Raw genomic sequence first — 24,018 nt, 5'->3', positions numbered from 1 at the left:
GAACCGCGCCGATGGTGCCTGCTTGTCGGCCTCGCCGCTTAAATTTAGGCCCTGGCTTCGCCGGAGGCCTAGTTTCATTTTCCTGCCCTCGCATGTAACTCATGCAGAGGGACAGGTTCGGCCGTTCTTCACAGGGGAGGGACACTCCCCACTGCTGGGGCGTCCCTCCTTCCCTGCAGGTCTCTATAGCCCTCCAGTTCCCGCTCTTTTATAGGAACGCCCTCTTCTCAGGCAGAGTTCACTCTGCTCTGGGACATCCTGCATTCTGCATCTCTGCTGAGGTGCTGCGACTGGGGGACCGGGCTTCGGGATCTGGAGGGCACACAACACCGCGCTCAGCGGTCTGGTAAGCCACAGCCGGTCTCCGGTTGTGGACCTCTGTATAATCTCCCTGGGGTTCATTCTCTGCTGCTGCACCTGTGACTGAACCCCCAGCCTGGGTAGAGTCCTTTTCTAGGTCCATATCCCAGTCATTTGCTCAGGGGACTTTTGTCCAGGACTTTGATGAATATGCATCATCCCCCCTCACAGGGTGCCTCTAATACTCTTGACAGAGGACTCCTATCCTCTGACCTCTGTCCATCAGAGCTCACGGAGGATTCATCATCTGATCCCAGACCCCGTCCTTCTAAGAGAAGGCGCAGGGTTTCCTCCCCCTCCCCATCCCACGGCTCTGTCTCAAGAGCTGACTCTCAAGATGAGGAGGATTCCCTCACTGGGGGCTCGGAGGCTATGTATCCCATCGATTTCTCTGAGGGTGACTCAGATCTTAGTGATTTGATTGCTTCTATTAATTCTGTGCTGGATCTCAATCCGCCAGTGTCAGAGGAGCAACTCTCTTTGGCAGAAAAACATCAGCTTACCTCGCCTAAGAGAGTGAAGAGTGTGTTCTTTAACCACTCCAGTTTTCAGACCGCTGTGACCAAACCCAGGGCCTGCCCTGACAAACGCTTTCCAAAGCGTGGCTCTGATGACCGGTTTCCATTTCCACCTGAGGTGGTCAAGGAGTGGTCTCACTCCCCAAAGGTAGACCCTCCGGTGTGTAGGCTATCAGCCCGGACCGTTGTGTCGGTGGCTGACGGCACCTCACTTAAGGATTCCACTGACCGTCAGATTGACTTTCTGGCCAAATCTGTGTATGAAGCTGCGGGGGCCATGTTTTTCCCTGACTTTTGCAGCAGTGTGGGCTCTCAAAGCCATCTCTGCTTCTCTAGAGGAGATGCATTCCCTCACCAAGGAATCTATGCCTGAGATGGTTACCTTAACTGCTCAGGCTTCAGCTTTTTCATCCTATGCCATGTCTGCCATGCTAGAGGCTGCTCACCGCACTGCGGTGGCTTCAGCTAATTCTCTTGTTATCCGCAGGATTTTGTGGCTTCGAGAGTGGAAGGCAGATGCTTCTTTCAACAAGTTTCTTGCTTGGCTCCCTTTTGCTGGTTCACGGCTGTTTGGTGAACAGCTGGATGAAATCATTAAAGAAGCTACTGGCGGGAAGAGTACTTCCATGCCACAAACAAAGACCAGGAAACCCGCCCAGGGTAGGAATCAATCGAGGTTTCGTTCCTTTCGTTCCTCCGACTGGTCATCCTCTAAGCCTTCCGCCTCGTCCGCTAACTCAGCCAAGGATCAGAAATCCAACTGGCGCCCAAAAGCGCGTCCGCAGAAGACCGCAGGAGGTTCTGCCACTAAGGCAGCTTCCTCATGACTCTCGGCCCGCTCCAGCCACGTCCTTAGTCGGTGGCAGGCTCTCCCACTTTGGCGACGCTTGGTTAAAGCAAGTCTCCGATCAGTGGGTGAGAGACATCATACCTCACGGCTACAGGATAGAATTCTCTTCCAGCCCTCCAAACAGATTTTTTTTCTCTCAACTCCCCCCTGCTACAAGGCCGCCGCCTTCTCGCAGGCCGTGGCGTCCTTGCAGGCAAACTGAGTGATTGTCCCAGTTCCCGCTCAGGAACGGTTCAGAGGTTTTTACTCAAATCTCTTCCTAGTTCCAAAAAAGGACGGTACCTTCCGGCCCATCCTGGATCTCAAGCTTCTCAACAAGCATGTCCGGGTGCGGCATTTTCGCATGGAGTCTCTGCGATCAGTCATTGCCTCTATGACCCAAGGGGAGTTCCTGGCGTCCATCGACATCAGAGATGCCTATCTACATGTGCCAATCGCAGTGTCACATCAGCGTTGGTTACGTTTTGCGATAGGAGAGGATCATTTCCAATTCGTGGCTCTCCCCTTCGGGTTAGCCACGGCCCCTCGGGTATTCACCAAGGTCATGGCGGCAGTGATTGCGGTCCTGCACCTCCAGGGGTTAGCAGTGCTTCCTTATCTGGACGACCTTCTGGTCAAGGGTACATCCAGCGCAGACTGTCAGCGGAGTGTTTCGCTCACTCTCGCCACCCTAGCCCAATTCGGGTGGATTGTCAATCTTCCCAAATCCACTCTGACTCCGACCCAGAGTCTCACGTACCTAGGGATGCAGTTCGAGACTTGCCGGCACTTGTGAAGTTGCCCTTAGACAAACAGCTGTCACTCCGGTTGGCGATGCGCTCTCTCCTGAGGCCCCGCCGTTATACCCTCAGTCGTCTGATGCAGGTGCTGGGTCAAATGGTGGCCTCCATGGAGGCGGTTCCCTTTGCCCAGTTCCATCTGCGTCCTCTGCAGCTGGACATTCTCCGCTCTTGGGACAAGCGGCCTTCCTCCTTACAGAGGTTAGTGGCTCTGTCGCCATGGACCAGGAGCTCTCTTCAGTGGTGGCTTCGACCCCTCTCCCTGTCCCAAGGGCGCTCCTTCCTGACTCCGTCCTGGGTGATTCTCACCACGGATGCCAGCCTATCCGGCTGGGGAGTGGTACATCTCCACCACAGAGCACAGGGCACTTGGACTCCGTCCGAGTCAGCCCTTTCAATCAACGTGCTGGAAACCAGAGCTGTGCTTCTAGCTCTCCTAGCCTTTCACCACCTGTTGGCGGGCAGGCACATTCGAGTCCAGTCAGACAACGCGACAGCGGTTGCCTACATCAATCACCAAGGCGGGACACGCAGCCGCCTGGCAATGTTGGAGGTCCAACGCATTCTTCAATGGGCGGAGGATTCCAAGTCCACCATATCCGCAGTCCACATCCCTGGCGTAGAAAACTGGGAGGCAGATTATCTCAGCCGTCAATCCGTGGACGGTGACGAGTGGTCCCTGCACCCGGCAGTGTTTCAGTCAATCTGCCGCAAGTGGGGCACTCCGGACGTGGACCTAATGGCATCCCGTCACAACAACAAGGTTCCGGTTTACGTGGCTCGCTCCCACGATCCTCAGGCCTTCGCCGCGGACGCTCTGGTTCAAGACTGGTCCCAGTTTCGTCTGCCCTACGTGTTTCCCCCTCTAGCTCTCTTGCCCAGAGTCCTGCGCAAGATCAGAATGGAGGGCCGTCGAGTCATCCTCATTGCACCGGACTGGCCCAGGCGAGCTTGGTATCCGGACCTGCTCCAACTGTCCGTGGAGATACCGTGGCATCTTCCGGACCGTCCAGACCTGCTCTCGCAAGGTCCGTTTTTCCGCCCGAATTCTGCGGCACTCAAATTGACGGCGTGGCTCTTGAGTCCTGGATTTTGACGGCTTCTGGTATTCCTCCTGAAGTCATCTCCACTATGACTCGGGCCCGTAAGTCTTCCTCTGTCAAGATCTATCACAGGACTTGGAAAATTTTCCTGTCCTGGTGTCGCTCTTCCGGCCATTCTCCTTGGCCATTCTCGTTGCCGACCCTTCTCTTTTTTTTTTTTTATTTTTTTATAGTCCGGTCTCCAGCTAGGACTGTCCCTCAACTCTCTCAAGGGACAAGTCTCAGCTCTATCAGTGCTGTTCCAGCGGCGTCTCGCCCGGCTGGCTCAGGTCCGCCCCTTCATGCAAGGTGCGTCTCACATCATTCCGCCTTATCGGCGGCCCTTGGATCCCTGGGACCTTAACTTGGTCCTCACGGTATTGCAGAAACCCCCTTTCGAGCCCCTTAGGGAGGTTTCTTTGTATCGTCTTTCTCAAAAGGTGGCCTTTCTAATTGCCATAACTTCTCTCAGGAGAGTCTCTGATTTGGCTGCGCTCTCCTCGGAGTCACCTTTTTTGGTTTTTCACCAAGACAAGGTAGTTCTCCATCCGATCCCGGACTTTCTTCCTAAGTTGGTCTCTCCCTTCCACCTTAACAAGGATATTTCCTTGCCTTCCTTCTGTCCGGCCCCTGTTCATCGCTTTGAGAAAGCGCTGCATACTCTAGATCTGGTGCGTGCTCTCCGAATCTGTGTGTCTCGCACCGCTGCGCTTAGGCGGTGCACCTCTCTTTTTGTGCTAACCACAGGGCGGCGCAAGGGTCTCTCTGCTTCTAAGCCGACCTTGGTTCGTTGGATTAGGTCGACCATTTCGGATGCCTACCAGAGTACTCAGATGCCTCCCCCGCCGGGGATCAAAGCACACTCGACCAGAGCTGTCGGTGCCTCTTGGGCTTTTAGGCACCAGGCTACGGCTCAACAAGTCTGTCAGGCTGCCACTTGGACTAGCCTGCATACCTTTTCGAAGCACTACCAAGTGCATGCTCATGCTTAGGCAGATGCGAGCTTGTGAGCCTAACTTCACCCACTTGTGAAGTTAGGCTCCGCCTACTTCTTAGTTTTTCTGTTTATTCCCACCCAGGGACAGCTTTGGAACGTCCCATGGTCTGGGTCTCCCAAAGGAACGATAAAGAAAAAGAGAATTTTGTTACTTACCGTAAATTCTTTTTCTTATAGTTCCATATTGGGAGACCCAGCTCCCTCCCTGTTGCCTGTTGGCAATTTTCTTGTTCCGTGTGTTATCACCGGCTGTTGTCGTGGACAGAGTCTCCGGTTGTTCCGGTTCTTACTCGGTTCTACTTGTGGGTGGCTATTCTTCTTCAGCTTTTGCACTAAACTGGCTAGGACTGGCTACCAGGGGGTGTATAAGCTCAGAGGGAGGAGCTACACTTTTAAGTGTAGTACTTTGTGTGTCCTCCGGAGGCAGAAGCTAAACACCCATGGGTCTCCCAATACGGAACTATAAGAAAAAGAATTTACGGTAAGTAAACAAAATTCTTTTTCTTCATTTTCTCTATCGCTTTCATTGGGGGACACAGGACCATGGGTGTATGCTGCTGTGACTAGGAGGCTGACACGAAGTAGACATAAAAAAAGTTAGCTCCTCCCTAGCAGTGTACACTGAGCCGGAGGCGGATCTATGCCAGTTTTTTGCTTAGTGTCGTAGGAGGCTGAAGTGGGCCCATATCTCTGTGGGCCAACCTCAGCCTAGGCTATTGCTTTTTTTTCCGTTTTTTCATGCTATACGGCGCCGCTCAGCCCTCTCATCTCTTCTAGGTTTTTTGTCTCTTCTGCAGGGTTAAAGTCCCTGCATCAGAGAGAACCCTTGCCTTCTCCTCCCCCACGGGGTACCGTCCCCAGGGTTGTCTGAGGCTCGAGACGCCAGACCAGGCCCTATCCCCCTCCGGCCCCATGGTACCACCCCAGGGGCTGATTGGGGACCGACATTGTTAATTTTTTAAGGGCACACACTCCCCGTCGACCCCTATGGTACCGTCCCAAGGGGTACTTCTGGTGGAGGCGACGAGGGATCTCTGTTACCCAGGACCCGATGTCAATCGCAGGCTGCAGCGCAGGAGCGCTCACAGCACTAGTCCTCCCCCAGCGTTCTTCCTCCTACCCTGGGCCCAGGCAATGGATTTCTTCAGGCAGCGCAGGAGCGCTCTGCAGCGTTCCCCAAGCTCCCCAGCGCTTCCCCCTGGTGTCTCCCAAGGGCAGACTGGACTCACCGGCAGCCGCAGCATCAGAGGATGGGGCCGTGGATCAGAGCGACGCCGCCAAGACGCAGGTAGGATCTTCTCCAGCAGCGCTGCGCTCCCGGCGGCCGCTCACTAATTTAGCTCCAGGCTTCGGGCCTACCTCGGGCCGGTGCGCTCCGCCCCCCCGTTTGCACGCGCGCGCTTTTCCGGCCACGCCCCCCTCGACTTCTGCCCGGCGACAGCCAGCTCACTGCTGCAGCACGCCCCCTTTTCCTCCCAGCGTCCCCTACCATACAGGACCCAGGGAGAGGATCACAGCTGCAGCGCAGGAGCGCTCAGCAACACCAGGCCTCCCCAGTGTTCACAGGGGGATCATGGTTACAGCGCAGGAGTGCTCAGCAGTTCGGCAACTCTCCATGCAAGGCAGGATGGGACCGAGGATCACAGCGACGCCGGCAGAACGCAGGTAAGACCTCTCTGCGCTCAGCGCTGCGCCTCCGGCGGGCCGCTCACTAATCCAGTCCCCTGCTTCGGCCTACCTCAGACCATCCGCCCCCTCCCCCGTGTTGCGGGCGCGTGTTTTTTTTCCCAGGCATGACCCCTGCAGGTCCTGCCCGGTCCCAAGCCGGCCAGCCCCCCTACTCCAAAAAAAAGACAAAAATGAAGGGCTGCTTTTCTTCTTCAGCAATGCTGCCCCCGCAGGTTCTGAGACCTCTGCGGACCTGGGTGGGACACAGGACCTGGGTGAGTGCTGCTCCTGCTTAGGAACAGACAATATCTCTTTAACTTTCTTCCCCCTTTTTCTCCTGTCCTCCCCCCCCCCCCCAGCGTCACTAGTGGTTTTTTTCTAAGCACCTTTTATAGGTTTTTTTTTTTTTTTTTTTTTAGGCATGCACAGCCTGCTAGGTAGAAGCCTCCCAATCCAGGCTACACCCCCCCCCCCTTCTTGCTCGGCTTGCGCCCCACGTCACCGCCAGCACCCGAGTTCTGCTGCGCTCCCTTATCCGGAGGGGTAGACCCTCTATCCCAGTCTGTGGACTCTCTCTCAAGGGCATCTAGGACCATCGCGCAGGCTTTGCAGTCGCTTCCTACACCCGGCCATGCTCCCCCGGTCCAGCGGTCTGATCCAGACCCTACCACTGGAGCGCAAAAAGGGACCTGCTGGGCCTCCTTTCAAGCCCTCCCGGAGTTCTCATCTCCTCCAGGCCCCGAGTGTTCCTCGTCTCCGATACCGGCCGACCCTTTTTTTTTCAGGAGAAGAGTCGGATGCAGCCTCGATGCTGATTCCAGATCAGAGGGCTGATGTCACAGGTAGGGTGGATAGTTCGGCCAAAGCGGTAAGTCATACGCTAGAGTTCCAGACAGGCTATGTGGCTACCCAGTGCTTGCATGTCTCCTTAAAACAGGTTAAGCGGGCACACAGGCAATTCGGTGACCATCTTGTCGTTGCTGAAAGTCTGTACAAGCACAGACAACCGGTCAAGATATTCATCAAGGGTAAGTAGTTTGATTTTCTTTTTCCCGCTTCCTGAGGCTCTCAGAAAGGAATGGGCAGGCTCACCTATGGTCGCCCTGCTGTTTTTTTTTCCGGCGGTCATCTTCCAGTACTATCTCTCCCGCACGGGGCATCGCTCCGAGACGCCACAGTTCAAAACACCGAGAGAGTTGCCTGTTCAGTTTTTCTTCAGACGGCAGACACGGTACTCCTACTGCCCTCGCCGCCATCTAGCTGGCAGCATCCATGATGTCCGGGTCCGATAACCTCCACAACGGTTTTTCGCGCGGGATCGAGCAATCCGGAGTTCGCAACCTGGCACACAGTTTGCTCTAGCGGGTGAGTACATACTCATTGCATCTCTGTCAGCAGCTTACTGCCCAGTAATAGCGGCTAGCAGCACGGGGACCATCTGTTGGGCAATCTGGCTCAGACTAGTATGCGGACGCGGCTTCAAGGATATCACTTACAGCCCTCCCCTTCACAAGAAGTCGTTTGTTTGGGCACTGGCTGGATCAGGTTATCGACGAGATCACTGGAGCTTCGGTTCCACATGCACAAGAAAACCAGGTCCCCGCAGAGGAACAGGTAGATTTCGTACCTCAACGTATGCCCTTTCTGACCCCAGCCATCGACGACGACGTCCGAATCACAGTGCTACCCCGCAAGATGACTTTGTCGTTGCGCGCGGGCGCAGACCAGGTGGAGGGGGGGGGGGACGCCTGTCTCATCTCAATCACGACTGGCGGACTTGGATCACGGACGCCTGGGTCGGAGAGATGCTGGACTCGGGGTACATAATAGAGTTTTTCAGCAGGTCTATCGTCGGGCATACAGGTCGCACCTAATTTGCCAGTAGCACAGATGTTTCTGCGTCTCGCAATAGCAGACGATCATTTTTGGTGATTCCGCACCTGGTCGCCTTGTTGATCTGGGGTTATTCTTTTTGACGACTGTCTCCTAAGTGTTCAGGTCACCATCGATATCCTGTCCCGACTCGGCTAGCTCATCAATCGGAAGAAGCCCTCTCTGGCCCCGGCCAGCAGAATTACCTTTCTAGGCATGGAGTTCGATACCATCCAAGGACGCGTGTTCCTCCAAAGAGACCTCCCAGATCCTCCGTCACTCCAAGCCGGAGAGTCCTCAGTCGGATGGTGGCGGCAATAGAGGCAGTTCCGCTTGCCGCTTTCACCTTCGTCTCCTTCAGCTGACTTGGCCGAACGGATGGACAATTCTCTATTCACTTTTGAATCGCAGGATCCATTTGACTCCGGGAACCCGCCGCTCGCTTTTATGGTGGACCAGCGGCCCTCTTCGGTCCAGTGGAATGTCTTTCATACCAGTACACTGGCAGGCAGTCACCACCGAGACCAGTCTTCTGTCTGGAGAGCGGTGTTCCGAAACACACGGCTCACGGTCGGTGGTCCTCCCAGGAGAGCAGTCTGCCTATCAATTGTCTTTTAGGGATCAGAGTTTTCTTTGTCGCTCCATTGGGAGACCCAGACAATTGGGTGTATAGCTTCTGCCTCCGGAGGCCACACAAAGTATTACACTTTAAAAAGTGTAACCCCTCCCCTCTGCCTATACACCCTCCCGTGCATCACGGGCTCCTCAGTTTTTATGCTTTGTGTTGAAGGAGGCACACATGCACGCAAGCTCCACAATTTAGTCAGCAGCAGCTGCTGACTATATCGGATGGAAGAAAAGAGGGCCCATAACAGGGCCCCCGGCATGCTCCCTTCTCACCCCACTCTGGTCGGCGGTGCTGTTAAGGTTGAGGTACCCATTGCGGGTACAAAGGTTGGAGTCACATGCTGTTTTCCTTCCCCATCCCTTAGGGGCTCTGGGTGAAGTGGGATCCTAACCGGTCACCAGGCACTGGGACCGTGCTCCCTCCGCAGCCCCTGGGGGAATCTGCTGGACAGGAGACCGGGTATCGTCAGGGACAGGCCCTGCTCCTTTGAGGTACTCTGTGTCCCCTTGGGGACAGCGCATAGAGCGCCTGTGTAACGGACGCTGCAGCACCTGCCGGGTGTCTTGCTTCGCCGGGACTACCGCGCCGACCGCGCTTGTTTGCCGGCCGCGCTAATAAATTTAGTCCCCGGCTTTTGCGGCCTAGTACCGCAAACTCCCGCCCCCGGGCCTGCCAGTCAGGGGTGAGGGCGGGACGCTAGTCTGCATGTCAGCGGTGAGGGCTGGAGCATACTGAGGTATCCTCCTCCCCCCTCACTGAGCACTGCGGGGCACCAGATTCCCGCACTTTCTGAGGCACGCCCACGGCTCCCTCCTCCTCTCAGAACGCTGGCAGCCATTCCTATCAGCACTTCTGACGCTGGAGAACTTCAGAGGGGAGACAACACCGAGCTCCACAGCTCTGGGAGGCCCAGGCAGGGAATCTGGTGGTCACACAACCGCTGAGGGCGGTCGGTAAGCCGCACCTGTTACTAGGTGCTGGCCCCCCTGGGTGCCGAAGTGTATATTTATATGCTTATATTTGTATACATTTACTCTACGGCCGCACTATTTGCTTTTGGCTATATACCCTCACTGATTGCGCTAAGAGGAGACAACAGCATGTCGTCCGCAAAAAGCAAGGGTGCCAAGGCACAGACTTATTTTGCAACCTGTACCTCATGTGCGGCTATGCTACCTGCAGGTTCTACCTACCCTCATTGTGTGCAATGCTCGGCCCCTGTGACACTCACTCAGCCGGAGCCTCAGCCACTGGTGGGACCCTCGGCCCAGGTGGAACCACCTGCTGCCACTGTCCAGGTGACAGGGACAGAGTTTGCAGTATTCGCTGACAAACTTTTTGAGTCTATGGATAGATGGTCTGCTAAGATACTAGAAGCTTTGCAGTCCAGACAGGTAACACAGGCCCCGGGCACTGTTGAATCATTGCTCTCAGACCCCCCTCGGTCGGCGCAGCAAAGTGCTCCTGGGGCGACTCATAGGTCCCACGGTGAGGACTCCGACACGGACCGCAGTCCCAGACCGGCTAAGCGGGCTCGCTGGGAGCTTCCCTCGACTTCATCACACTGCTCAGGGTCTCAGCATGAGGACTCTCTGGAGGATGAAGCGGAGGTGGCAGATCAGGGCTCTGATCCTGACGCCGCTCTCAAACTTGATACACCTGAAGGGGACGCCATAGTAAACGACCTTTATAGCGTCCATCAATCAGGTGTTAGAACTTTCTCCTCCAACTCCTCCGATTTGAGGAGTCAGCTTCTCAGCAGGAGAAATTCCAATTTAGGTTTCCCAAACGTACACGGAGTGCGTTTTTCGATCACTCCAACTTCAGAGATACAGTCCAGAAACACCGAGTTTTTCCGGATAAGCGCTTTACTAAGCGCCTTAATGACACACGTTATCCCTTCCCCCCCTGACGTAGTCAAGGGTTGGGCTCAGTGTCCCAAGGTGGATCCTCCAGTCTCTAGACTGGCGGCTAGATCCATAGTTGCAGTGGCAGATGGTTCATCACTCAAGGATGCCACTGACAGGCAGATAGAGCTCCTGATGAAATCCATCTATGAAGCTATAGGCGCGTCTTTTGCTCCAGCATTCGCAGCCGTATGGGCACTCCAAGCTATCTCAGCTTGTCAGTCTGAGATTAATGCAGTCACACGTGCCTCTACTCCGCAGGTTGTGTCTTTAACCTCTCAGGCGTCGGCTTTTGCGTCCTACGCCATGAATGCTATCCTGGACTCTGCGAGCCGTACGGCGGTAGCATCCGCCAATTCAGTGGCAGTCCGCAGGGCCATGTGGCTACGTGAATGGAAGGCAGACTCTGCTTCCAAAAAGTTCTTAACCGGTTTGCCATTTTCTGGCGACCGCCTGTTTGGCGAGCAATTGGATGAAATCATTAAACAATCCAAGGGAAAGGACTCGTCCTTACCCCAGTCCAAACCAAACAGACCTTTAACAACGGAAGGTACAATCGAGGTTTCGGTCCTTTCGGCCCTCAGCCAGGTCTCAATTCTCCTCGTCCAACAGGCCACAGAAGGGTCAGAGGAACTCCGATTCATGGCGGTCTAAGTCACGTCCTAAAAAGACCGCCGGAGGAACCGCTCCCAAAGCGGCCTCCTCATGACTTTCGGCCTCCCCAAACCGCATCCTCGGTCGGTGGCAGGCTCTCCCGCTTTTGCGACGCCTGGTTGCCACATGTCCAAGACCGATGGGTGAGAGACATTCTGTCTCACGGTTACAGGATAGAGTTCAGCTCTCGTCCTCCGACTCGTTTTTTCAGAACATCTCCGCCCCCCGAGCGAGCCGTTGCTCTTCTTCAGGCGGTGAGCACTCTGAAGGCAGAAGGAGTGGTGATCCCTGTTCCCCTTCAGCAATGGGGTCACGGTTTTTACTCCAACTTGTTTGTGGTGCCAAAAAAGGACGGATCTTTCCGTCCCGTTCTGGACCTCAAACTGCTCAACAGACACGTGAAAACCAGGCGGTTCCGGATGGAATCTCTCCGCTCCGTCATCGCCTCGATGTCCCAAGGAGACTTCCTAGCATCAATCGACATCAGGGATGCTTATCTCCACGTGCCGATTGCACCAGAGCATCAGCGCTTCCTGCGTTTCGCCATCGGGGACGAACACCTTCAGTTCGTGGCACTGCCTTTCGGCCTGGCGACAGCCCCACGGGTCTTCACCAAGGTCATGGCAACAGTGGTAGCAGTCCTACACTCAGGGACACTCGGTGATCCCTTACTTAGACGATCTTCTTGTCAAGGCCCCCTCTCAGGTGGCATGCCAACACAGCCTGAACATTGCTCTGGAGACTCTCCAGAGATTCGGGTGGATCATCAATTTCCCAAAGTCAAAATTGACACCGACCCAGTCACTGACATATCTCGGGATGGAGTTTCATACTCTCTCAGCGATAGTGAAACTTCCGCTGGACAAACAGCGTTCACTACAGACAGGGGTGCAATCTCTCCTTCGAGCCCAGTCGCACCCCTTGAGGCGCCTCATGCACTTCCTAGGGAAGATGGTGGCAGCAATGGAGGCAGTTCCTTTTGCGCAGTTTCATCTGCGTCCACTTCAATGGGACATTCTCCGCAAATGGGACAGGAAGTCGACGTCTCTCGACAGGAACGTCTCCCTTTCTCGGGCAGCCAAGGCCTCCCTTCAGTGGTGGCTTCTTCCCACTTCTTTATCGAAGGGGAAATCCTTCCTGCCCCCATCCTGGGCTGTGGTCACGATGGACGCGAGTCTGTCAGGGTGGGGAGCGGTCTTCCTCCACCACAGGGCTCAGGGTACCTGGACTCAGCCAGAGTCCTCCCTTCAGATCAATGTTCTGGAGATAAGGGCAGTGTATCTAGCCCTAAAGGCGTTCCAGCCGTGGCTGGAAGGCAGGCAGATCCGAATTCAGTGGGACAACGCCACGGCGGTGGCATACATCAACCACCAAGGCGGCACACGCAGTCGGCAAGCCTTCCAGGAAGTTTGGCGGATTCTGCTGTGGGTGGAAGCCACAGCCTCCACCATCTCCGCAGTTCACATCCCGGGCGTAGAAAACTGGGAAGCAGACTTTCTCAGTCGCCAGGGCATGGACGCAGGGGAATGGTCTCTTCACCCGGACGTGTTTCAAGAGATCTGTTGCCGCTGGGGGAAGCCGGACGTCGACCTAATGGCGTCCCGGCACAACAACAAAGTCCCGGCATTCATGGCACGGTCTCAAGATCACAGAGCTCTGGCGGCAGACGCATTAGTTCAGGATTGGTCGCAGTTTCGACTGCCTTATGTATTTCCTCCTCTGGCACTGCTGCCCAGAGTGTTACGCAAGATCAGGTCCGACTGCCGCCGCGCCATCCTCATCGCCCCAGACTGGCCGAGGAGGTCATGGTACCCGGATCTGTGGCATCTCACGGTGGGTCAACCGTGGGCACTACCAGACCGACCAGACTTGCTGTCTCAAGGACCATTTTTCCATCTGAATTCTGCGGCCCTCAACCTGACTGTGTGGCCATTGAGTCCTGGATCCTAGCGTCTTCAGGGTTATCTCAAGAGGTCATTGCCACTATGAGACAGGCCAGGAAACCAACGTCCGCCAAGATCTACCACAGGACGTGGAGGATCTTCTTATCCTGGTGCTCTGATCAGGGTTTTACTCCCTGGCCATTTGCCTTGCCCACTTTTCTGTCCTTCCTTCAATCCGGAATGGAAAAGGGTTTGTCTCTCGGCTCTCTTAAGGGACAAGTCTCGGCGCTCTCTGTGTTTTTTCAAAAGCGTCTAGCCAGGCTTCCGCAGGTACGTACGTTCCTGCAGGGGGTTTGCCACATAGTCCCTCCTTACAAGCGTCCGCTAGAACCCTTGGATATGAACAGGGTGCTAACGGCTCTTCAGAAACCACCTTTCGAGCCAATGAGGGATATTTCTCTTTCATGCCTTTCGCAGAAGGTGGTCTTCCAAGTGGCAGTCACATCACTTCGGAGAGTGTCTGAGCTAGCTGCACTGTCATGCAAAGCCCCCTTCCTGGTGTTTCACCAGGACAAGGTGGTTCTGCGTCCGGTTCCGGAATTTCTCCCTAAGGTGGTATCCCCTTTTCATCTCAATCAGGATATCTCCTTACCTTCTTTTTGCCCTCATCCAGTTCACCAATGTGAAAAGGATTTGCACTTGTTAGATCTTGTGAGAGCACTCAGACTCTACATTTCTCGTACGGCGCCCCTGCGCCGCTCGGATGCGCTCTTTGTCCTTGTCGCTGGCCAGCGTAAAGGGTCGCAGGCTTCCAAGTCAACCTTGGCTCGGTGGATCAAGGAACCAATTCTTGAAGCCTACCGTTCTTCTGGGCTTCCGGTTCCTTCAGGGCTGAAAGCCCATTCTACCAGAGCCGTGGGTGCGTCCTGGGCATTGCGGCACCAGGCTACGGCTCAGCAGGTGTGTCAGGCGGCTACCTGGTCGAGTCTGCACACTTTCACGAAACACTATCAGGTGCATACCTACGCTTCGGCAGATGCCAGCCTAGGTAGGCGAGTCCTTCAGGCGGCGGTTGCCCACCTGTAGGAAGGGGCCGTCTTACGGCTCTTTTACCGAGGTATTCTTTTACCCACCCAGGAACTGCTTTTGGACGTCCCAGTTGTCTGGGTCTCCCAATGGAGCGACAAAGAAGGGAATTTTGTTTACTTACCGTAAATTCCTTTTCTTCTAGCTCCTATTGGGAGACCCAGCACCCGCCCCTGTTCCCTTCGGGCTGTTGTTCTTTTGTTTACACATGTTGTTCATGTTGAATTGTTCATGGTTTTCAGTTCTCCGAACATCCTTCGGATTGAATTTACCCTAGACCAATTTATAAGTTTCCTCCTTCCTGCTTTTGCACCAAAACTGAGGAGCCCGTGATGCACGGGGGGGTGTAGAGGCAGAGGGGAGGGGTTACACTTTTTAAAGTGTAATACTTTGTGTGGCCTCCGGAGGCAGAAGCTATACACTCAATTGTCTGGGTCTCCCAATAGGAGCTAGAAGAAAAGGAATTTACGGTAAGTAAACAAAATTCCCTTCTTTTTCTCCGAGCCCTACAGATTTTTTTTCAGCCCTTCATACAAGAATCGTCATCCAGAATCCAGTCGGTCATCACCGGGGCGGAGCAAGGAGCGTCATGGCGATGACATAGGTGAAGAAGATCTTACAGTGGGCATAGCCTCACCACTCCAGATTTTGTCCGCAATCCTTTTCCCCGCCGTGGAGAATTGGGCAGCAGACTATATCAGCAAGGTCTGGCGGCAGGCAAATGATTCCTCAACAGAGAGGCTTTCGAATGGATCTGCCTCAGATGAGATATTCCGAATGTGGACCTGATGGCTTTTCGATTTCACAATCAAGTCACAAGAGTCCTCAAGAAACTCAAAGCAGAGGGAATCCCAGTGACTCTCATTGCCATGATTGACCCAGGCAAGCGTTGTTCGCAGAACTCACACAGCTCATCAGACACCCCAGGGTGGCTTCCAGATCGTCTGAACCTCCTGTCGCAAAGTCCTCTTTGCCATCAATATTCTGGGGTTCTCAATTTGACCACATGGCTGTGGAACCATGGCTACTAGCCCAGGCAGGCTTTATCCCACAGGTGTTACTGACCATGGTCAGTACTCAGAAGCCTCCGTCTTCAAACATCTACTACCGCACCGGAAAGGCCTCCTTTCAAGAGTGTGAGGTCAATCGTCAACTCATCTACACTGGATCTGTCACTCCCAGTGTTACTGGCCTTCCTACACTCAGGCTTACAGGCGGGTCTCTCGCCAGCAACCTTCAAAGGGCAGGTGTCTGCTTTCTCTCTTTTCCAGAGGAATCTTGCATCTCGGCCGCAAGTCAGGACTTTCATCCAAGGAGTTGTCCATCTGGCACCGCTAGATCGTTCCCCGCTAGAACCATGGGACCTCCAGCTGGCTCTAGGGTCTCGTCAATTAGCTCCGTTCGATCCTCAATCTCACGCCTATCCGGGAAGGTGGCTTGGTTGAGGACAGTCACTTCAATCGGAGGAAGGTCTGCTCTGTCAGCCCTCTCATGTGGGTCACTTTTTTCTTGTTTTTTCACCAAGACGAGATTGTTCGGCACCCGTCTCAGGTTTTTTCCTACCGGAAGTAGTACCTGAATGAGGTGATTGTGCTTCCATCCTTCGGTCCAGCCTCCATTCGATCCTTGAAGAGGTCACGGCTTACACCGGATCTAGTGCGAGCTCGGAGGAGTTACGTTTCGAGATCTGCGCCCTTCTGCATCTTGGACGGCCTATTCGTCCTGTCTACTGGACCCAGGAGGGGCATGCAGGCGTCCAAGGCTACCACGGCGAATTGGATCAGGCCGACCTTTTCAGAGGCCTACAGGATTAGTCAGGTTTTCTCCGAGGGGTGTACAAACCTTTCCACCTGTGCAATTGGGGCATCTAGGACAATCAGACGCCAGGCGTCAGCCAAGCAAGTCTACAGAGCCGCCGCGTAGTCAAGCTTTTCTTCCTTTTCCAGGGTTTCCAGGATACAGCAAGGGGCTGTCGCACACCTATGATAGGCCGGTTTGCTTTTGCACCGAGTAGTCGTACAGAGTTTTGGATATGTTTTGAATATGTATGATTACTCCTGTACCCACCCAGGGACTGCTTTTGGACGTCCCATGGTCCTGTGTCCCCCAAATGAAAGCGATAGAGAAAGAAGAAGGATTTTTGTGCACTCACCGTAAATCTTTCTGAGTCTTCATTGGGGGGACACAGCACCCACCCTGTTTGGATATTGGGTTGCTCTTAGTTGCCGGAAGTTTCTCTGTACCCGGCATAATATATATATATATATATATAGGCGGATCTATGCCAGTTTAGTGCACAAGCAGTAGTAGGAGAAACCTGAACAACCATAACTAATCAAGGTAATAACAAGAAACACACAGTATCTTATCTAAACCCATAGTGTGTAATATATATATATATATATATATATATATATATATATATATATATATATATATATATATATATATATTATATATATATATATATATATATATATATATTACACACTATGGGTTTAGATAAGATACTGTGTGTTTCTTGTTATTACCTTGATTAGTTATGGTTGTTCAGGTTTCTCCTACTACTGCTTGTACACTAAACTGGCATAGATCCGCCTCCGGCTCAGGGTGTACACTGCTAGGGAGGAGCTAACTTTTTTTATGTCTACTTTAGTGTCAGCCTCCTAGTCACAGCAGCATAAACCCATGGTCCTGTGTCCCCCAATGCCCCAATGAAGACTCAGAGAAAGAGATTTTACGGTGAGTACACAAAAATCCTTCTTTTATTTCTCTTCTTACTGCAGTGCTTTCTCTTACAATTGGGAGAGCCTAATATGCGAGGTATAGTCTGCCGAGGAGGAGCCAATTTTATTTTGATATAATATCGACCTCCGGGTGGCAGCAGACCACCCCAAGGTTCTGTATCCCCAAATGAAGACTGAGGAACAGGTTTTAATACGAATGACAAATCTACTTATTTCAGCAGTGGAACAATTGGATGCTTCCTGGTAAATGTATTACATTTCTGTTATGTACAGGATCAGCAGCTAAGTGGATGGACCATTAAAAGAGAGCAAGGAAGTCTACCGGACATTGTTTTCAAGCTTCCTGGACGGTATATTCTAAAAGCCGGCCAGCACGTTACTGTGAGTAGTAGTCTTATAAATTGAAAGCATCTGAAGTACCAGAAGAGTTGTCAGTGAATCAAATATTGTACTACTTAATGGCTAAAGATTTTCAGAGGTGCTAATAGCATCAAATTAGTGACTTTTATATATTTTTATTTATTCATTTTTGTTTTTAATGAAAAAAAAATTCTGTTTTTACTTTGTCAATCTCCAAAGGAGACCATTATTTATACTAACATAGTATTGCAGTATTTAGTAGAAGTCATGTTCTCCTTTGAATTCTAGCCACAGGCTGATTTTTCTAATCGCAGGCACGGGGTCTTCAGCAGACCCCCTGGCTTTCACGGCAAACCAATTGCACTCCACAACTGCATTGCAGAGAGGCCAATGAATGTTTGAAACATGCACATTTAAGTCCCAGATTTGTGTATTTTAAAGGGAATCCATCAGAATAAACCCTCCTAAGCCCGCTATATGGGCATGTAGGTCATGGGAAGCTGAATAAAATGATACCTTGGTATTAATGATCTGATTCTTATTCCAGTGAAATCCATGTTTCTCTTACATGTAAATGAGCTGTTAAGATCTATGGGCCGGACACTGATCTCCCTGAGGAGCTGCCTCCAGAGATTATTGTAAAATAAGAGGGAAAGTTAACCATGTGAGATGTGTAATGACAGTCTGCTCTCATAATTTCACACTAATCTGCAGTGAGATCAAAATTAACACAGTACAGCAGAGCTAACACTGTATAGAAGAATTGAAGGTTTGTTTTTTTTTTCTAATTTCATACACCTTGCAGCTGCTGTCCTTTCATAGCGCTTCAATTTCAGAGGCAGCCAATGTGGGGGGAAGGGCAGGACAGCTGAGCTGACAGCAGTGTGAGCGGACAACTGCAAATGTATTTGTAATGAGGCAAGGTTCAATTCTGCTGTACTGATCTACCTGCAGAATCTCATTCAGATCTGTCTGACCCATAGATCCTAACTGCTTATTTACATATTAAAATAAATGTTTATTTCACTGGAATAAGCATTTGGATTATGAATATCATGGTATCTTTTTAGTCCATTTTCTATGATCTGTATGCCCATATAGATGTCTTATTAGGGTTGATGCTACTGACAGATGCTCTTTAAGTGTCAGTTAGATTGGAAAAAGGGATGATTAGTGGTTAATTTGCTCTGCCAATCAAGAATGATGCTGTGCGTTCTTCAAAAACCTCAGTTTATTTATTCAATAAACCACAATTCTTGAATTATGCACAGCATCATTCTTGACCGGCAACACAATTACCACTAATCCTCCCTCCTACTTATTGGCTCTTTGGAGCCTGTAGTTCTGCCTTTCTCCTTTCACCGAGGTGAGCACATATGATCATCTATATTTGTTTCTCTCTGATTAATTAAATCTATTGCGTGGTTTCTCCCTTTTATCTTTGTTAAAGCCTGACAATTTCATATAAAGAGAACCTGTCATCAGGAAAATTCATTCCATTCTGCAGGCATTTTGTTATAGAGCAGAGGGAGATAAGCGGAATGATATATAGTTTTGTGAGAAGATTCCGTATAATCTGTGTTTTTAATCATTTAAACCTATATATATATATGTATGTGTGTGTGTGTGTGTGCGTATATATATATATATATATATATATATATATATATATATATATATATATATATATATATATATATATATATATATATATATATATATATATATATATATATATATATATATATATATATATATATATATATATATATATATATATATAATATTATTATTATAATTATAATTTTATAAAATAAATTTGGTCCAGTTGGCGCTCCGATCAGTGACTGACTTCTGTCTGTGTGCGCTCTTAGCCTATGTGCGCACTTTGCGTTTTTACCTGCGTTTCTGCAGTGTTTTGAACTGCAGTGTTTTCGTGCCAAAAGGGATGCGTTTTGATTTTTAAGCAAAGTAATGGCAAATGGGGATTTCTTGTGCGCACTATGCTGTTAAAAAAACGCAGCGTTTAATTTGCATGTTTTTGGGAAAAAACTCCGCGTTTAAAGAAGCAGCATGTCAATTGTTTTTGCCATTTGGGCAGCGTTTTGATAACATTGAAGTCAATAAGAAGTTGCAAAACGTAAGCAACATCAAAATTTTAGCGTTTCACATGCTTTTTGATGCTGAAAACATGCGTATAGGACCAATTAATTGCATGCTTCTTTGGCGAAATATTAATGGCATGATAGAGATATATATATATATATATATATATATATATATATATATATATATATATATATATATATATATATATATATATATATATATATATATATATATATATATATATATATATATATATATATATATATATATATAATATATATATATAATATAAAATCCTTAAATGTCACTTAATGCATAATTATTATCACAAACTTATCATTTGATTGATAATTTTTATATTTTTTCTTTTTTGTTTTTTTTTTTCAGTGTTTGAATGTTTAAACTTTAATTAGTAGTGTCTTTGTATTCAAAACGCATCTGACTTTAAGCAATGGAGAAGCAGGTAAATCGTGCTAAAACGCTGTAAATACGCACGCGTATTTATCGCGTTTGTGGTCAAAACCAACTTTGGCAAAAACCATTTCTGCCAGAGGATGTGTTTAGAACTGCAACAACCTCGACGCAAAGTGTGGACATAGCCTTATACAAAGAAAGCAGTCACTCACTGATGGAACCGAAAATCCTAGAAAAAGCAGAGGTTTCAGTGATTAAATCACAGGTTATACTAAATCTTTTCTCAAACTGTATAGTCTACTCCGCTTCCCTTTCTCTACAACATGGTGGCTGCAGATTGGACTTTATTTTCTTGGCGATGGGTTCCTTTTTAGATGGTTAACAGTAGTAGGCAGAGCTCGGCCCTACATGTGCTGTTAGAGGCACATTCTGATAGCCATTGTCATCAAAGTCTGGTACCCGGCATATGATGTAACAGTATATCATGTTCATGTGCCAGAGCTGGATTCATTATGTAACTGTATGGGGGCACCCTCTTTGCATTTGGTTAACTTGAAAGAGTAGTTTTCTTGAATTATTTCAAGTTTAATGCAAAAAATATAAAGTCACCAACCAGTACTGTGGCTCAGTGGTTAGCACTGCCGCTTTGCAGCGCTGCAGTCCTGGGTTCACACTTGGGTTCAAGAACAACGTCTGCGAGGAGTTTGTGTGGGTTTTCTCCCACACTTAAAAACAAACAAAAATAATAATAATTAAAAAAACTATATTGTGAGCCCCAATCTGTGACGTGCTGTGGAATTGATGGCTTGGTATAAGTTAGTGATATAAATAAAAATAACCAGTAACTTGACTTTCCAGAGGCCTTGATAGCACCATGGAGAGGGTTTGCCTCCTAGGATAGGAAAAAGATGGAACCTCCCACCATTCCTCAGTGGTTGCCGAAGAAGTCTCCTTCAAATTACTGGTTATTGTAATTATCGTTTGTTCCTTGCACCCATGACCGCACCATGAGAGATTAGCGAGAAAGCGTCCCCTAGTTTTGGACCACCGCTTGCAACATTGATGCCCATAATATTTATGAGAGGAAGACTAGAGTCAGTCTGTCTCTTTGGACGGGGGGGTAGGGGTTGAAGACCAAGTGGTTGCTTTACATATAGAATCTTTAGAAGCCTCTGCCTTTTCTGCATAAGACAAAGGAATGGCTCTAGTGTAGTGCGCTGTAAGACCCCCTAAGGCCAAAGTAGAAGAGGACTTGCAGGCCACAACAATCCACCAAGCTATGGTCCTGTTGCTAGCAGTCTTCCCTTTATTTGGTCCTCCAAACTGAACAAAAATAATTATTCAGTTGAAACTAGATAAGGTCCTCAATGTCCTGAAATATATCTGCCAGGTGACTGGCTTTGTACATTAATGTAGACACTACCTTATATGAAAGGCCCACTACTTAAAAGTAGTCTCCGTTCAATAGCCAGGCAGTCAATGTCAGGTTTTCAGTTCTGGGGTGATGAATGGGACTCTGGAATAGAAGGGCTGACATTTCAGGAAGTGGCAAAGTGGTATTACACTCAGCAGTGGAAAAGCATAATTAAGGGAGAATCTCCACACATGGCTAATTGTATGTATCACTATAGGCTGGTCCTGTTGATTTTAGAGACAATAGCAACCTTGTCTTTGCGTTTTTATCTCGTTGCAAATAAATGTACAACTGGATTCCCCCACTTGTGTGTCGTCCTGTTGTACACTGCCTGGTTCAGCCACTATTCTGACTGGATGAGAGGCCGGTGACTGAGGAAGTCCGTTTTCGTGTTTGTAAATCTCCTTTTAAATGAATAGTTGATATGGAGAAGGTATTCCCTTCTAGAAGGTCTATAATCTGACTGGCCATTCTTATTAAATCTGCTAACCTGGTACCCCCTGGTGGTTTATATAGGCCACTACTATAGTATTTAGTATTCTCCGAATTAATCTTTACATGATGGCTCACTGTTTGAGGGAGGAACTTTTTGAAAAGCTTTCAGAACTTTTTTTTCAGATTGGAAGATATACTGGAGAAAGAACAGTCCAGTTTGCCCTGCACATTGAGGCCCTTTCCCCCCCAACGATTGGGACTGGCATCGATCACTTATCGGATTTGTCACCGTCCAGGGAACTCAAACAGAAAAGTTTGACCTGATTAGCCACCATCCCAGCTCCTGGCAAGTGTCCTTGGAAATGGCCATCTGGGAGTCTAGATGCATGTCTATCTCCTTCCAGCTGCTTAACATCTGAGCGTGGAGACATCTGGGGTGGCTCTGCGCCCACGGTACCCCCGAAATGCAAGAGGTCAGGGAACCCAGGGCTCACATAGCCACATAGGGGGCTATTGAGAGCCCAAAGGGGGGAGCTTTATATGTGAGAACTCCCCCTGGTAAATAATGGCTGTGCTTTGCTATTTCTGGTGATCCTGATGGATCGGCATAGGGTTGTAGTCTTCCTGGATATTTAGTATTGCCAAGAAACTATCCTGATACAAAAGCTCCACCACTGACCTTGTCGTCTCCATTCTCAATTTGTTTTTTTTTTTCTATTTTGGAAACTTGTTCAAGATTTTTAAGTTTATAATGGTACTCCTCTTCCCATTTTTTTTTTTTTTTTTTTTTTTTTTTTTTGTCTTCTTACCAGAAATAGATGGGAATAAAGCCCCGATGGCCCTTGTTGAGTGGGGCAGGGTACTAACCGCTCACTTCTACAAACAGAAAATCTCTAATTCCAAGGCAGTTTTGCTTCTCCCTCCCTCTATAGACTGCTGGAATTTGTCCTGGGGGAAGAAAAGGGACTCTAGTTTTTAGACTAATTTTTTTTTTTTTTTTACTTCCAGGACCCAGGAATTTAATATAATCCCTTTCCCATTTCACTGTGATGAAACAATTGTGTCCCCCACCCCACCTTCAGCCTAGCGGAATTGTCCTTTTTTAGATGATCCTTTTTTTTTTTCTCAGGAAAACCTTCCGGTTGGCTCTTTTCTCCTGGGGTTTCTATCTTTGTCAAAGGAAGAGAAACTCTTTTTATCATTGGCAGCCTGTGCCAAAATATCCTCTAGGAATGAGCCAAATACATATTCTCCCTCACAGGGGATTGCACGACTAGATTTTGATGCATTATTTACTTGAATTTTTAAGCCAGAGAGCTCTGCGGCCTGAATTGATTAGGTAAGTGGAGCGAGCGTCTTAAGTAACTGAGTCTGCCATGGAATGTACCCCTTATTAGTCGATGGCCATGCTAAACTCATTGTGTCTACCGGCGTCGGATCACAGACATGACTTAGTTTGAGGCCTGGCAAGTACCAGCGTGGGAGACTGGCTGGGAAACCCCGCTTCCATTGACCCATATTCAGATAACAGATTTTCTGGCAGAGAGGCCAAGATCTGCTCTCTAGGGGTTTTTCCCTTCAGCTGGGTACCTCTTGTAACCATCTAGCATCTTTGCAACAAGCTCCTTGACAATTGCTCAGGTACTTCGTACTGGTTTTAAAATTTCCCGTCATTCTCGCACAGCCGCAGCAGTGACGTTACTCCATCACGACTTCCTGCAACGTCCTTCCTGCACTCAGATTGACTTTGCCGGACCCAAGCTGAATCTAATGTGACTGATGCGTTGTACAACGGATGACAAAGAAAAGAATTTAATTGTCGGACTCCGTTGTGTGCGGGAGGGGGCGGAGCCGAGTGGGGGCGGAGCCAGGCGCTGAGTATGTCAGTGGCAGTGCTGCGGTCTGCATGGCTGGGGACAGGTGAGTGTGTGAGTGAGTGTACACATGCGGAGTGTGGGAGGGGGAGGAGCCGAGTGGGGCCAGGCGCTGAGGATGTCAGTGGCAGTGCTGCGGTCTGCAGGGCTGGGGACAGGTGAGTAAGTGTGAGTGTGTACATGTGCGGAGTGCGGGAGGGGGGGGGGCCAAGCGGGGAAGTGTCGGCTCCCTGCACACGTAACCAGGCTAAATATCAGGTAAAGCAAAGCACCCGATGTTTACCTTGGTTACCCAATATTTACCTTGGTTACGGGCGTACACCGCTTAGCGCTGGCTTCTTGCATCGTAACCAGGGTAAATATCGGGTAACCAAGCAAAGC

The 24,018-nt window shown here is 49.9% G+C and overlaps 1 protein-coding gene across 5 annotated transcripts in view; it reads left to right on the top strand.

Annotated features, from left to right (window-relative positions):
- Nucleotides 1-24,018, top strand: part of LOC142303949 (lamin-B3-like) — a 114,272-nt gene that overhangs the window by 69,571 nt on the left and 20,683 nt on the right. For all 5 annotated transcript variants that reach the window (XM_075345853.1, XM_075345852.1, XM_075345851.1 and 2 more), the window contains one exon: nt 17,305-17,412. In XM_075345853.1, the coding sequence (XP_075201968.1) occupies nt 17,305-17,412 (108 nt within the window). The remainder of the gene's footprint in view (nt 1-17,304; nt 17,413-24,018) is intronic.

Source organism: Anomaloglossus baeobatrachus, chromosome 4 (genome assembly GCF_048569485.1).
Source record: "Anomaloglossus baeobatrachus isolate aAnoBae1 chromosome 4, aAnoBae1.hap1, whole genome shotgun sequence".
NCBI classification, from domain to species: Eukaryota; Metazoa; Chordata; class Amphibia; order Anura; family Aromobatidae; genus Anomaloglossus; species Anomaloglossus baeobatrachus.
The sequence above is the reverse complement of the archived record's forward strand: the minus strand, read 5'-3'. Positions and strand labels throughout refer to the sequence as shown.